This window comes from Topomyia yanbarensis, chromosome 3 (assembly GCF_030247195.1).
Source record: "Topomyia yanbarensis strain Yona2022 chromosome 3, ASM3024719v1, whole genome shotgun sequence".
Lineage (NCBI taxonomy): Eukaryota > Metazoa > Arthropoda > Insecta > Diptera > Culicidae > Topomyia > Topomyia yanbarensis.
In genome coordinates, this window is record NC_080672.1 from 305,106,681 (window position 1) to 305,121,782 (window position 15,102).

The window sequence follows — 15,102 nt, forward strand, 5'->3', positions numbered from 1 at the left end:
GTACATAGAATAATAAAGTCAGGTTAGCTAGGTTAGCTCTTAAGATTTTTAAACTGAATAAACCAGAAGTTGTTAAACTACCAAGAGCATATGTACATATGTAGACTACCGAGAACTTATGTCCATGAAGAGTTCCAAGTTCAGAACCCTATCGGCTACAAGTTGACCAAATTGTTCTCACACGCAATGGAACGAGTAAAATGAGGAGAAGAAAAGCTATTTTACTACATGAAAATATCGGAATGAAAAATAATTCACCATGTTGTCTAATTTACTCATTTTCTTTATCATGAATTTGTTGTTTTTTATCATTGTCGTGTATCGCAGATCAGAACGCAGCCATATAAATGACAGCATCGTTTGAATAAAGCTTACCAAATATTTTAGGCTGGTTTAAAAGTTAGTCCGGTGCAAAAACAGTTAGTACGCCTTTTAGCTTACGGCTATACGTGAACCGTGTTACCAAGAAACAACTTCATCTCCTTGGTTCCGATTTGGTCGATAGTTTCAACCTTTGGTCCGTGCCACCGTGGACACTCTCTGTTGCCACGTATCAGGCTCTTCTGCGGTACCCACAGCACTACAGGCGATTTTCCCAATCAGCGATCAGCTCGGTAGAATTTCATGAGGAATAAACAAATGAAGATCAACATCGATAAGAAGAACTTGTTTCAACAGACACATCAACTCTGAAGCAATCAACATTTCTGATAGGACCACGTCTTGAATCTGAAAGGTCGTGTCACGCAATCAGAAGAAGAAAGGTCGATTACAGGGCAGAACTTCAATTTTGACGTTAGATGCTGAATTATGGCGATTTCGCTTGAAACTGAAACTGAGTCAGGTTCTAACCCCAACCGCTGTCAGTTCATACATTTTGACAGCAGTTGGTCGGTGTTAAGTCAGACCGGACTAAGTCGCAAAACATCAAAAAATGAGATAATGAAAGCACTGGATAAAGAATATCGTCAGCTACATTCGACTTTTGCCGAATTTGAAATATGTAACAATAAACAAGAATTATGGCAAAAATTAATTTCCAATCATAATGTAAAGGATTCTGCGATTCAAACTTTAAACTCGTTTTTCTCGAAATCAATATTTTGTCACTTAGTCCGGTCTGACTTAACACCGACCAGTTGGGGTTAGAAATTGACTCAGTTTCGCCTCAAACAAAAACCACATTAGAAAAAGTAGCCGAAAAATACCTTCAAAAGAAAGAAGCGAAAGAAGACAAAAAAGAAAACAAGAAGATTCCAATCATAAAGAAGAAATTCAAAAAAACTGTTATATAAATTAAGCTCAAATAATAAATGAGTGAGAAATATTCTCAAATCGTTCGGTGTTACTCAAAACATGCAAAATATTTTTAAGATAGACTTTTCCTTTGATATGTTGTATAATAAATTGGAAGTCGGGATGGGACCATGGGGAGGTCGGTTTCGGACCATGTTTTTTCGATACGGTAAATTTTTACACTATCATAAATAAGATTCCGCTTTGAATTCAGCTTATAACAATTTACCGTACCTTTTTCACACTTTGGCGTTAAACTGAATGGACAAGTATTCCGGCTTTATTCCATGATATATAGTAGAATACTCTTTCTAAATTTTGTAATAATAGATTCATCAATCTTTTAACCACTTCCCTTTTCCAAAATTTTCCAGACTAGCATCAGGATGGCTTCCGAATGTGTTCGCGAAACCGAAGGAGATCTGTTCGCGGCTCCCAAAGACCATTCGTTGGCACATTGCGTGGCAGCAGATTTGAAGATGGGCGGAGGAATAGCGGTTAAGTTCAAACAAGTTTTCAAACGAGTCGACGAGTTAAAGGCCCAGAAGGCGGGTGTCGGTGGTATGGCAGTTCTTAAGGACGATCAACGCTACATATATTATTTGGTCACGAAGAAAGCATCATATGATAAACCGACCTATGATGATCTATCGAAGTCATTGAAGGCAATGAAGCAGCATATGGTAAGTTAGAAATTTAGATTCGAGAAATATATTCAAAGTCCATTTTTGTAGACCGACAATGGAGCAAACAAACTAGCAATTCCCCGCATTGGATGCGGCATCGACGGATTAGAGTGGCCTAAAGTAAAAAGTATTTTAAATGACACATTTGGAACCGAGGGTAATTTTGAAATCGTGGTTTATAATTTTGTTCCCAAATAGATTTTGAACTATCTTAATTAGAAGTGCGATAGACTAGTGGTAAAGTTCCTTAAATCAACTCTCCTCCAATAAAATAATCTCGAAACTTCTAATAACGTTATTCGATAGAGTACAATTCATCAAACACGTCTTTTAATTTCTCTCTAATTTTCTTCGGAATAAAAGAAGGATAGTCAACTGAAAGAAAAGTGAAGATAATTGAGGTCTAGAAATAATTACCAATGGACCTACTCTTGAAAGTAACATAGAGATTTCCTCGCGCTTTCGGATCTTCAGAACTATCAGGCATAGGCATTCCTTCGCCTTGGAACACCTTGACATACTCCGGAGTTACTACATCTACAACCTGTGTCACTAACTGTCTCCCATCAATGCCGGCAACTTCCAGCCGAAAACCAACGAGCGCCTGCTGCAACGTGATCGGCATAAGCATTAGCAAATCTGACTTATCCCTTCGAAACAATGGGTGCTCTTTTTCTCTGAGCACAAACACAATATCGGACGGGATGGTTTTCGGGTTGCGATCACCGGCTTCCTCGAAGCGGATCTTTGTCCCACTCGGTGCACCCGGTTGGACGGGAACCTGCAACGTTTCGGACACGAGAACTGTTTCCACCTGCGCCTCATCCACGAACTCCTCCCTAAGAATCTCCATTTTCTTGATTGTTCCATGGTATATTTCTTCTAAATCGAGATCGACAAATTTTTCAATGTCGGGACCCTTGACCTTAACGATTGTTCTGTCGTCCAGACACAGGGGAGGTGGCTTTGTTGCTGCATCGATGAGATCTCCGTACGGTGAGTAGGTGGCGAAAAATTCCCTGAAAAAATATTTGTATTTATGCGAGTAGGAAATACGTATTTATACTTGTAGATTTTCATGCAATCATTCGAAAACACGTATGGCTCCACGAATCCGCGTGGAGTGACTACTCCTGATTTCAAACCTTCTTCACCGTAAATGTCATAGATGCGTTTCCGTAGAGAATTAGCTGCAATGTCAATTATTTATAAGAATTGAACATGGATCTGTCCGTTGATAGTTACATAAAACATCAAATGCTTCATTCAGTAGTTCCCAGTAGTGCTCGAGCGACATGGATGGGAATGGAATGTCTGGAGGGTAGTGAAAATCGTTCTTCGGGTGACATCGGACGGCCAACTTACGATATCTATTGTAGTTTATGAACGAGATTTTGAATTCGGCATTATATCAATGTTTGACCTATTACGCTAGGAGAATCTCAACGTCGGATGCTTCTCTGGGAATGCCCAAAATTGCATAGTAGTCAAATCCCATGCTTGAACGTGGATCTTCTATCATTCAATTTCTGCAACGGTCTACTGAGATTATTGTTCGATTTTATGTTATCTAACAGCGTTTTCGTTTATAACTGGTGCTACACCGGTGTAGTGCAAAAACGAGACAGACAGATTATACCGATAACAGCCACGTTTGAATGAGTGTAGCACCGACTACGACAAATTTCGCGCCCATTCCTGATAATGGGCGACTTCAACGTACACCATCCCGGCTGGGGATCACACTGCCCTAGCTGTCACGGCAATGAAATTCTGGAAGCCGTACAGAACAACGGAGACGTCATCTTAAGCGACGGGAGCTCAACTCTTACCAGAAGAACTGTCCTATCGCAGATCGACGTTACCATCTGCTCTAGTTCCCTGGCAGCCGACTGTTCCTGGTCCTTCCTGTCTGACTCATGCAGTAGCGATCATCACCCACAAGGGGATTACACCGATTACACCCACGTTTGAATGAGTGTAGTACCGACGACTTCAACGTACACCACCCCGGCTGGGGATCACGCTACCCTAGCTGTCACGGCAATGAAATTCTGGAAGCCGTACAGAACAACGGAGCCGTCATTTTCAGCGACGGGGGCTCAACTGTCACCAGAGGAACTGTCCTATCGCAGATAGAGCTCACCATCTGCTCTAGTTCCCTGGCAGCTGACTTCCCTGGCAGAGATTAAAAAATTGACATCGCTGTATGAACTTGAAAGAAAACGAAATTCAATTCATGCCCGCTGCGATGAATGAATTTTTTGGTTCGTTTCCATCGTCATTCGTTCTCCCGACGCAGCGCTTTCAGGTACGGACATGTTCGGTTTCAGAAGCAAAGTGAATTTTATTTCTACGCTAGCTCTGAGAGGGATTATTGATCAAAAGGGTGCACTTATAGATTACGCAGTTCACTTATGCTCGAAAATGTACAAAATGCTAACTTCTGCCTTCAAACTGTCGACATAATAACAAATGAATGTTTTGGTTGGTGAATGAATTTATATTTCCTCTGCACTCAAGCATTCGATTCTGCATGAAAATTCAGTCAGTTGGAAAGTGAATGAATGAGAGAGGCGTTGAATCTGAATGTCGGTTTCGGTAAATGCAAGCAGAAATAGGTAACTGATTTTGAAATTTCGTAACACTGGTCCCTGGTCCTTGCTGTCTGACTCATGCAGCAGCGATCATCACCCACAAGCCCCCCCCCCCCTCGACCACTTCACCACGGCGACGATGGCTGTATACAGAGGCCTATTAGAACGACTTCGGCGAAGTGTTTATGGACAAATTCGATCCACAAAAGAGCTACACGCCAGATGAGCTCGTGGGTATCATCCACCACGCCATCGAGGCCAGAGAGTAGTGATGGTGCCCCGTGGTAGCAAATCCTACCAGAAACCGACGACGAGTCCTCCGAACCCTCCAGAAAACAACAATCAGCAGCCTGCTTTGGGCCACCAGGTCCAAACTTTTCCGCCAGCTTCGGAACGTCGCACGGAAAGCAGTCGCCGACGCCAAATCCGTAAGTTGGAACGCATTCCTGGATGGATTCCACCCCGACTCGTCAGCAGAGGAAATCTGGCAACAAGTAAGCGCAGTTAGTGAGGCCCGCGAATTGCCGATGAACTGGGACGGCATTTTTCATCCCTCTCTGCGACCGCTTCACTATCACCTGAGTTCCAGGCCAGGAAAAGCCTACTCGCAGCCACTCCCGTGACAATCTTCCCCGATTCATCGTTCGAGTGGAACCAGTCGTTCTCCGGACAGGAACTGACAGACGCCCTCAGCCAGAGGTGAGGAAAGGCCACCGGAATCGGCAACGTCGGATATCCACTTCTAAGGAATGTTCCAGATGTATCTGGAATCTTTCAGATTTTTCCCAACAGAAGAGACATTCGTTCAAGCCAGATTTTTTAAAGTTTGCCGAATTTTCCCAGATATTCTGAATTTTGCATTACACCCCAGCGGGGATGACATTATGGCAGATTTATCTGGCACAGCCAGTTTTTTAAGCTTCCAGCAAAAAAGAACAAACTTCTCATTCTACCAGATTTTCAAATTATCGAAGTTGTTACACACAGATTTTGGAAACCTGGGTCATTTTCTCAAACAAAAATCGATTAATACACGTTCGATGAAGTCCAAAATGTATGTCAAATTTCGATGACTTTGAGGTCGCTGTCAAGTGACAGATTTTTCCAGACATTTTTTTTTTGTTGAAATGCCAGATTTTCTTTGAAAAATAGCGACAACCCTTTTCCGATCCCCAAAAGAGTTCAGGGGACCCGAACTGCCAAAGACTTTCGATCCATTAGCTTACTCCTCTGGTCCGGAACGACCCTCGAACGGATGGTCAACAGAAGGCTAATCATAACCCTTGGACAACGCCAGCTACTGGACCACCGGCCTTCTGGTAAGGAAAGAGCACAGAATCCTATCTAGCATTTCTAGGAAAAGCTCTAGACCAGGCAAAGCGAGACGGCCTGCACACCAGTATCATCGCACTAGACATAGACAAGGCATTCAACACCGTATGATGGGAGAATGTGCTCCGGTAGCTCGACCGACACGGGGAATCCTTGGAAACTTCGCCATTACATAAAACGCTTCCTCGGAAACCGTTAAGTACGGGTCGGAGTCGGCGGCAGCGATTCTAGAACAGTACACCAGTGATCTGTCCTGGTGGTCACCCTATTCCTCATTAGCATAGAGACGATATACGCTACCCTCCCAAACGGGATCCTCATATTCATTGACGCGGATGACATGGTGCTGATCTCGATCGGGGGGACCAGAGACCCATCCATATAAAGTTGTAAACTGCAGTTAACGCCGCTGGCAGGTGGGCAATATCCGTTGGTTTCCGAATATCTACCTCCAAGAGCTGCTACACCCACATATGCCCAACCCACCATCGAGACACTAACCGGCCAATCAGGATAGTGGACATCCTAATCTCCTAAAAAAAGGAGCCGAAGATTCTCGGGATCACACTGGACAGGAAAGTCTCCTTCGTCCCCCACTTCCGGAAACTGAAGGCCGACTGCGGCAATCGAAAAAGGCTGGTGCAGACGATATGCGCCCCGTACTCGAAGTGCAACCGGAATATGGCACTGGCCATCAGCCAAGCGCTAATTAATAACCGGATTCATTATGGCATTGAGATTACCGGACGGAATGAACAGCATATTAGCACCTCTGTACCACGGGTCCATCCGGACTGCATCGAAACTACTACCAGCTAAAAGCGCCTGCGTCGAGGCCGGCGTCCGTCCATTTCGGTGGAAGATCGCCCTGGTGGCACTGCGGCGGGCGCTAGGGGGTCCTCGAGTGCACATCAGGAGATGACGACTCAGCAACGATGAGAATAGCTAGAGAGGTATACGTCGAATTCGCCGGTTCCCCCCTACCACCTCTAGCCCGACTGCACCGGGTATGGCCTGGACTATTGAAGCATGTTCCAGACGATCTGGACCGGAGGAGTACCTGGAGCGGCGAGTCTCAAATCATATTTGGATCTACACCGACGGATCCAGGAAGGATGGCGAGGTTGGAGTCGGAGTCCGCTACGGCGGGACAGGCTTGTTATCACTTCACTACTTATCCGAATCACTTTAAACTTCCTCGGTGTGGCGGATGTGATATTCTTAGACTAACACTGATACTTGAACGATGAGGTCCGAGGACTAAACTGAACTGTTTTATTGTTAAAAGGGCTTCTTAAATATGCCTAAAAGCGTTGCACCGAATGGCGGTACATAATTACTTTTTGCCTAAATTTAATGAGTGAAGAGTTTCGGAGCGTGAGGTCAGCGTGACTAATTAAATGTGGGTCGGTCGAACTGCTAATCGAGCGGTTCATGGCAATGCGTGAAACCTCGATGTTGCTTTTTCGTTCGCGTCAACAAATGATTGTGACCACCGAAATAAACTATAAAGATGATGGGCACGTCTTTTGACTGATGCTCCACAGGCTCATCTCTGCACTTTCCGACAGAGTGCTCGGTCTTTTCCGCCGAAACCGCAGTCATCGCCCTAGCCCTGTCTCGAAAACCAAAAGACACAGCAACCATGATCTTCACCGACTCCCTCGGTACTCCGCACGATTAAGAGTGGACGCTCCCGACGCTCCTTTGTCCGGACTATCGAGATGAACGATCCACTCACCACACTGTGCTGGATCCTCGGGCACTGTAGCATACAGGGGAACACTGAAGCAGACCACCTGGCAGCGCTGGTTCGGAGAGCCAGGAGGACCATAACCAAGGAAGTGCCAGCCATGGACATCTTTTGGCACTTAACAATAACTTCATCAGGTTCTGGCAGACGTCTTAGGGATATCTGCAGAAAAACAAGGGGATACTCGTAAAATGGGACGATCGGTCAGACCGGAAGGAACAGAAAGTCCTGTCCCGATTGCGGAGTGCATACATGAAAATCAAACATAGCAGGCGTTGTATTTTCGAACGGAATATCGTTTGACCGTGTCAAAAGATCCCGAATCTTTCCACATCATTGCCTCTGAAGATTTCACTCGTTCTCAGAATGAGGGATAAGCCGGCGACTGTTTGCTGCCATGACAAATAAGGAAAATACTCAAATCGAATGCGACTTCCTTTTAGGAATGTCGGGGTCTTTTCAGAACGAGCAAATATTTTCGAACGTGTAAATTGACTGTTTCCTAATACGATAAAATCAAATTGAGATTGATGCAAGGAATTTCGGGTGTACCTATAAACGAATTCAATGGTCTCTTATTCACAAGTCAATCGTGAGGTTGTTCTTTTTTCGCACAAAAAGAAAACATGTAAATCACAGTGTTCAATGTTCAATCCGCAATAAGTTTATTTAACTCTGTATTTGACTAGTTTTGATTGAATATTATGTTACGATTTGACTAGACTTCTTAGAGATTTGTTTTGAACTTTTGTTTATCTTTTCCTACATACTTTATTCCTCGCTATATCTTGCATTCCCGTGTGTTTTACTCGCTTTACACCTGCTATTGTTTATTTTGCTTGTTTCGCTATCTTCCATTTGTTAAGTTGGGATGGTTTTGGGACTTATTTTAGTCTCGCCAGTTCACTCCGGAGCTCAGAATTGGCCACCATCCGCCCGAACTGTAGGTGTGTTTGTGTGTCTGTTTAGTACATGATAGTATTAGTAGTAGAGGAGTACTGATAAACGACTAGTATGGTTCAGAGATTTGGAATTAGTTGGATGTGTTGATTAACTTTAAATTGTTGGGTTTTTGTTTGTAGTGCCTATATAATACTAACTCTTTTTCAACGCGCTTGCTCGAACGTTCTTTTCAACTACAAAAATATACCTTTTCGGTTAGTTCACAAAAAGTCACAAACATGATTCTTCTTCTAAAATCGATTTTAATATAAACGTGGGCTTTGTCTTACTTGACGATTCCGTAGAAACGTTCTTCGTTTTAAGGTAGTAAATTCATGTTTTGTCTTTATTTTTTTACTCAAATGTACATATTTTGTTTTGATCGCTCATGTTTTCAAACAGCTTTGTTTTATTTTTATTTTAAGTTTTTTACTTCTTGTGAATCATGACTATTAAAAGATAACTTTTTTGAATACCAGAAACCGTTCAACTGTACCTTAGTTAATCAATGTCTTAAAATGTTTCAAAATTTCTAATGTATACAGACTTTGGTATATTTAGACTGGTATCGATATATCTCGTGTGTACGTGTGAGTGTATTTTAATTTTACTATTGGAAATGTCATTTATGTTTTATATTACTAATGGTTCAATTAACAAAGGAAGAATTTTTTTTACACTGAACGGAAGTTTGTTTCGCTTGAACTCGAGCCAGTCATTGGAAAAATAATAATCACCGTCGTTCTTCGGTTGATGTGTTCACCTCTCTGTTCAATGTGTTTCTCTTTAAGGCACATTCACTTATGGTATTTAAAATAAGATCATTCACTGTCGATTTTTCGTGCTGGTTGAATTTGAATTTATAGTAAAATCCACGTTGCACGTTGTTTTGCAATTTGCGCCACGTTTGTATCTATTTGTATTTCACAGTTGTTTTGTTATGTATGTTAATTCCACAATAATTCAACAGCAACACTTACTATTATTCAATAATATTGTTTTCATAAACACTTTCCCCAATATACCGGTGCTTTCTTATACACTGGTCCGGTACTGTTGTTTGTTATCAGTGTGCCAATTGGGTCTGTGCGGTTTGGCCTCCGTTCATTTAGTACAAGTTTACTTGACGTATTGGATTTCCAATGTTCCTAGTGTACTGTCAAAATGCATGGATACATCGTATCTAAAGTGCTCTAAATTCAATGGTAATGCTTTTGAATGCCTTGCATAACTTAGGTAAGCAACAGACGGGTGCGTAGGCGATTGCTCGGGCATGTTTTTATAAATGTTATTTGACTGGAATTTGGGTTTGGGACCCCATGTGTTTCTGCACTGCTAGAAGGCCATGCACTCTTTCTTGACTCCGAATTCAATGTGAGCAGACCTGTTCGGTTAGGAATCCAATATAACTCCAACGCACTTGACTTGATCCGCACACAGTAGCTCAGGGTCAATCAACTGCAAGGGATGAACTTTGGTTGTTATTCGTGTCTTCGTGAAAAGAACCATTGAAGTTTTGTTTAGGTTAACTGATAATTTCACTGTTCGACAGCTCTTAATGCTTGTTGCGTTAAGTCAAAGTTTCTTCAGTATTAAGTATTTGGGAAACGTCCGCAAATTAGTAGGTTAAAAATCCAAGCTCATTGAGTTTCCTTAACAAGCCGTCGGCAACCAGCTACCATAGCAAAGGTGACAGAACGCCACCCTGAGGACAACCGTAAATACTCAACTTTCGTATTTCTGTCTGACTTAGTGACGAGCGAAGAATGGAGTTACTAAGCATTGCGTTTATCCAACCTCGGAGATACATGCAGATAACCACGCGTCGCTTCCAGAATAGACTGGAAAGACACATTGTCAAAAGCACTCGTAATATCTAGGATGGGTGTAGCTAGATTGCTTGAGCGTTTAAAAAAAATCCCCACTTTGCCTTCCACAAAGTTCTTGCAAACTCATGCTGAACTAAAGGTACCGAGCAACTTGGAACTCTGAAATTAGTTCGATCATGGTTCTGAACAGCATTACTATTTTTTGTTAATCTAACCAATATCAAAATGATCAATCAATAGCTGGTTTGGTTTTGAGGTTAGAATTGAATCAAATGTTTCAAGTATCTTCTCTACTCTTAGAAATGAACGGGTCAAACCTTGGCAATCCGTTATACTCTAATGGTTATTTACACAATACAATTAGCTTCATTACCGTTGTTAGCACGAACATGAATTTTGAACAGAGAATATTCCATGTGGCACAATTATTCGAACAATTCGATACCCTTCGGTAGACCATTGTGACTTTGCTATTTACAGATTTCGCACTATGGCTGATATTGGCTTATTGAACTATTCTCGCACATCATGATGTATGTATTACATTACATGTTGAAAACCTTCCCCAATAACATTGTGTTGCTTTTTTGTTGGTCCATTTTAGGATCCAACTTTTGTGACGTTTTCGTTAAAAATAGGTTTATCTACATTTGGTGTCGATAAAATGCTAAAAAGTATTTTATACAGTAACATTAATCAACTAAACTCTTCTACTGACTTTGGCGAACTGTTTTCACTCCGACATAATGCTTGTAGCACAAAAATAGCATATCGATGAGTATTTTCATAAAGACGAGCACACATTTAGATATTGGGAAATTATATATCAATGGCGGCATCACTTTCTTTTTCTCTATACAACAGTTTTGGCGGCTTGCTAAATAACAAAACATTTTCGAATTACGATGTACACAAATAAAGGAGATTGATTTGTACGAGTAAAAAAAGACATACGTCTTCTGTAAATGTTTTTAGCAATTAAGAAAATTTCGTTGGTTTCTTATTAAATGATGATGGTGATTGATCATAACATCAAGACTCACCGCGTTTCAATGAATACTCGAGGCTTTGGTGACATTGTCCAATTTTTTTTTTTAAATTAATCTGTCGATTACTATTCATCGTATTTCGTTTCTTTTAGCAGAACTCTATATAATTCACCTAATTCACAAACTCATTGCAAGTCATTTCGCTGAAATAGTTTCCCAGAGGCGAATCCACCGCATGATCCGACGAGTAGGAGGGAGATTCGTAGTACGACGGATGGAAACTGGTACCGATCTGTAGATTGAAGCCGGTTGATCCTTCAAACGGATCACCGGGGCCGGTCGGTTGTTCCCACGGTTGCGGACTGAGAGTATCGACGTCAGATTCGCAAGCTGCCAGCGAGTCCATCATCAGCTGCTGGTGGTGATGGTGGTGCTGATGCTGGTGCTGCTGACTGTCCGGGTGGAGATCATTCGGACCCGGACTGCTGTTGAAGAAGGCTTCGGAGAACTTGCCGATTTCCGTCGAACCGAAGGCCTGCTGGAAGCCGGGCAGCGGTGTTACGTTCTGCAAAAGAATAGAAAACTAATTATAGATTTTTACCAAGGTTTGCAGAAAAGTACACGTTGGACAGACCCGCAGTCAGGATATTATATCGAGAGGGGCTCAAGGGGTTATATATGTTAAGATGCGGGAAAAAGGGAAAAGTTTGAATTTTTATTAAGGTATGTAGTCATATTTTTATGAAATACTTGTTATACGTTTAGCGTAGTACAATGTCCAATTTGCAAAATCTACTTGAAAAAATAAAAAATATCAATAATTGTCGAAGTTATAGCAATTTCCGCAAAACGCGTTTTTAAAGAGGTTTGCCGCGACTACGATTCCAGCCCAACAGCTCAACAAAAACCATCGAACTAAAAAATAATAATTAGTGTATGTACATGTGGTGTCCTTGAACGATCGATAAAAAAAATTCTCTTTGGAAACGAAGACTATTTTTCCAAAAAAAAATCACTATTTTCACCTGAAACAAATTATTAAAAAAAATCATGACGATAATATGAAAATTTTGACGAAAAAATGGAATCGTTCAAGGACACGGCGGTTAAATTACGAACAAGTCAAAAAAAGTTTTGATATCGGTTGAAAACTTTTCCGGCAATCGTAGTCACCGCAAAGACGCTTTTGGGAAACATGATTTCAAGTTTAAAGTTTCAAGTATAAGCAACACCTCCATAAGGGAGCAAGATGAAAAACGTTATAAGTTTGCGTCCACTGCTCCGATCTCTATAAAAATTTAAGGTAACATTCTTAAGAACCTGAGCTTTACGATAGAAGAATAAAAAAATTTCGATTTTTTGGCAGACCTTAACGTATATAACCCTTTAAACATTGAATGCATAAATGAATTAATTCTGATTACTTAAAATAGTCACTGGAATCTGAAGGAATTTTTATTATAGAAAACAAACTGTACAAACTGAAAATTTCTAAATTAATTGGACAAAAAATAAATCTAATAACAATTCTCGGCAATTGATTTCCCAGAATAATAAGCACATGATAACAGAGTTGCATAGATCTTATCACTACTTATCGAGGTGGATCCAGATTTGTGTACCCCATCTCACTATCAAAAAATCTTTCCTATAGAAGGTGTAGAGATATATACTGGGGCATTGCAAAAAATCACTAATTTTTAAATGCTCAAAGTCCCACCCCCCTTTTATATTATGACAAATATCAAAGTAAGCTCAGATGCCAAATTTCACATTATTTGGACAATTTTAGACTCCCGGCCACTTCGTTATATTAAATGGTATAACTTTTGAAGTAGCTCTCAGAAAATTACAATTCATAGCTCTTTTTACAAGAAATAACCTTAGTATTTGAATGAAGATACAGTGAAGACTCGTTTTTATCAGCCCCTTTGTTGAATTTTAGTCTGATAAAATGGGGATATTAATAAAATCGGGTCATATATTTTTCTATCTTTTTAAGAAAACCGAAGCTCTTAAAATATTCTTCTTTTGTCCCTAAATATAGCCTCATAACCTTTCCTGATTATTTCGCTTAAACTTCCCTTAAGGGCGTCTGACAGTGCAAAAATTTAAAAATAATTATGTTTTTGCATATTTCATATTTCGGATCTGTTAGAGCTACCAACTCTCAATATTTATATGAAGCTGATAAAATCGGGTCAAAATGCTGATAAAATCGGGGGTAGATAAAACCGGGTGCTGATAAAATCGGGTCTTCACTGTATTTCCTCTTCTTGAAAAATACGGGACAGTTTGATACTGGGTCATTTTGTCCCCAAAATCCCCTATTTTTAATAATTTATCTAATCCGTGCAGCAAGTCATACATATTTTGCAGATTTTCTAGCGTGAAAAAATCTCAGAAACCGAACGGAACCTTTGCGATCTTTGTCCGAATACGAGAAGTTGGGGTTATAGGGCCTTTTGTCATTCATATTAAATTTTATCATTTTCTCGTGCTTATATCTCTGTTATTGTTGAATCAATTTCCATAGAATGTACCTTGTTGACCGCATAAAATTCTTAGGAACCAAATAGAAGCATATTCGTTACCAGTAAAATTTAAAAACATTTTTTTTACATTAACGCTACAAACTACATTTTTATCATTAAACGTCCTAATACCTCAACTTCCCTTATTTTTCCAAAATTGAAACTTTTCTCATCTGATCTCTTTGCATATTTTACACTAGAAGAAGCAAATTAAATAATTGATTGTTAAATGGAGTTGACATGTGCAATTTTATGATAAAAATGTGGAACCGAGACGAAATGTCAAAAAATCTGATGTTCCTAAAGATTGTCCACGTTCAACAAGCTACATTTTATCAAAATTGATTATAGAATAATAGAGGTATATGAACGAGAAAATGATAAAATTTAATATAAATGACAAAAGGCCCTATAACCCCAACTTCTCGTATTCGGACAAATGTCGCAAATGTTCTTCGTTCGATATCTGAGATTTTTTGCATTAGACAAACTGCAAAATATGTATGATTTGCAGCACGGAGTAGATTAATTATTAAAAATAGGGGATTTTGGGGACAAAATGATGCAGTATCCCACTTTCCCGTATTTTTCGAGAAACGGAAATAAACTCCATTCAAATACTAAGGTTATTTCCTTTAAAAGAGGTTCGTACTACTTCAAGAGTATAGCATTTAACATATTTTTTTTCCATATTTTCAGATAGTACCGATTTTAAAAACTTCAAGCAAAGTGGGCGGAGGTCTAAAATTGTCCAATATGATGTGAAATTTGGCATCTGAGCTTACTTTGACATTTGTCACAATATGAAAGGGAGCATAAAAAAAATTGCGATGCCCTAGTATACATGGTCTTTATAACAACGTTTGTTACACTAACATTCCTTTCCTTCCTCGTTGACTGTATAGACGTTACCAGTACCGTTTCTGTTATCAATAAAAATTATTATTTCAAAATTCAAGTAATTTTGGATAATGAAAAATATATATTTCAATTATTTAATGTACTGAAGAAATATCCTAAAATTAGGAATTGTTTGTATATGTGAAAAATTGACGAATTTATGATCGTAAAAAATGGAAATGGAATATCGTCTAGAATGACCCAGGAAATAGCTACTTGAGACCGTTAATGTTTCTGCTTTACT

The 15,102-nt window shown here is 40.1% G+C and overlaps 3 protein-coding genes across 13 annotated transcripts in view; 1 reads left to right on the plus strand and 2 right to left on the minus strand.

The window, feature by feature from the left end:
- Positions 1-2,304, plus strand: part of LOC131694309 (ADP-ribose glycohydrolase OARD1-like) — a 60,087-nt gene extending 57,783 nt beyond the window's left edge. For all 5 annotated transcript variants that reach the window (XM_058982939.1, XM_058982940.1, XM_058982941.1 and 2 more), the window contains 2 exons: positions 1,671-1,979; positions 2,031-2,304. In XM_058982939.1, coding sequence (XP_058838922.1) covers positions 1,671-1,979; positions 2,031-2,180 — 459 coding nt within the window. In that variant the 3' untranslated portion in view covers positions 2,181-2,304. The remainder of the gene's footprint in view (positions 1-1,670; positions 1,980-2,030) is intronic.
- LOC131694308 (dnaJ homolog subfamily B member 13-like) lies at positions 615-3,514 on the minus strand. Of its 2 annotated transcripts, none has more exons than XM_058982935.1 (5): positions 3,413-3,514; positions 3,228-3,352; positions 3,049-3,172; positions 2,412-3,001; positions 615-729 (listed from the first exon to the last, which is right to left on the minus strand). In XM_058982935.1, exons 1-5 carry the CDS (start codon positions 3,502-3,504, stop codon positions 647-649), a joined length of 1,014 nt encoding a protein of 337 aa, XP_058838918.1. In that variant the 5' UTR covers positions 3,505-3,514; the 3' UTR covers positions 615-646. The 2 variants fall into 2 exon arrangements, with proteins under 2 accessions (XP_058838918.1, XP_058838919.1); XM_058982936.1 differs by lacking the exon at positions 615-729 and adding an exon at positions 2,244-2,357.
- A 4,768-nt stretch (positions 3,515-8,282) lies between these two features.
- The window catches only part of LOC131693366 (uncharacterized), a 122,442-nt gene continuing 115,622 nt past the window's right edge, over positions 8,283-15,102 (minus strand). For all 6 annotated transcript variants that reach the window (XM_058981127.1, XM_058981126.1, XM_058981125.1 and 3 more), the window contains exon 5: positions 8,283-11,989. In XM_058981127.1, coding sequence (XP_058837110.1) covers positions 11,597-11,989 — 393 coding nt within the window. In that variant the 3' untranslated portion in view covers positions 8,283-11,596. The remainder of the gene's footprint in view (positions 11,990-15,102) is intronic.

Excerpts from the sequence above, each read along its gene's own strand:
- LOC131694308 (XM_058982935.1), bottom strand. The coding sequence starts at position 3,504 with ATGATAGAAGATCCACGTTCAAGCATGGGATTTGACTACTATGCAATT. Across the intron at positions 3,002-3,048 it reads GATTGCATGAAAATCTACAA|GGAATTTTTCGCCACCTACT; the intron begins GTATAAATACGT and ends ATATTTTTTCAG. Across the intron at positions 730-2,411 it reads TCTCTATGTTACTTTCAAGA|ATTCAAGACGTGGTCCTATC; the intron begins GTAGGTCCATTG and ends ACGACCTTTCAG.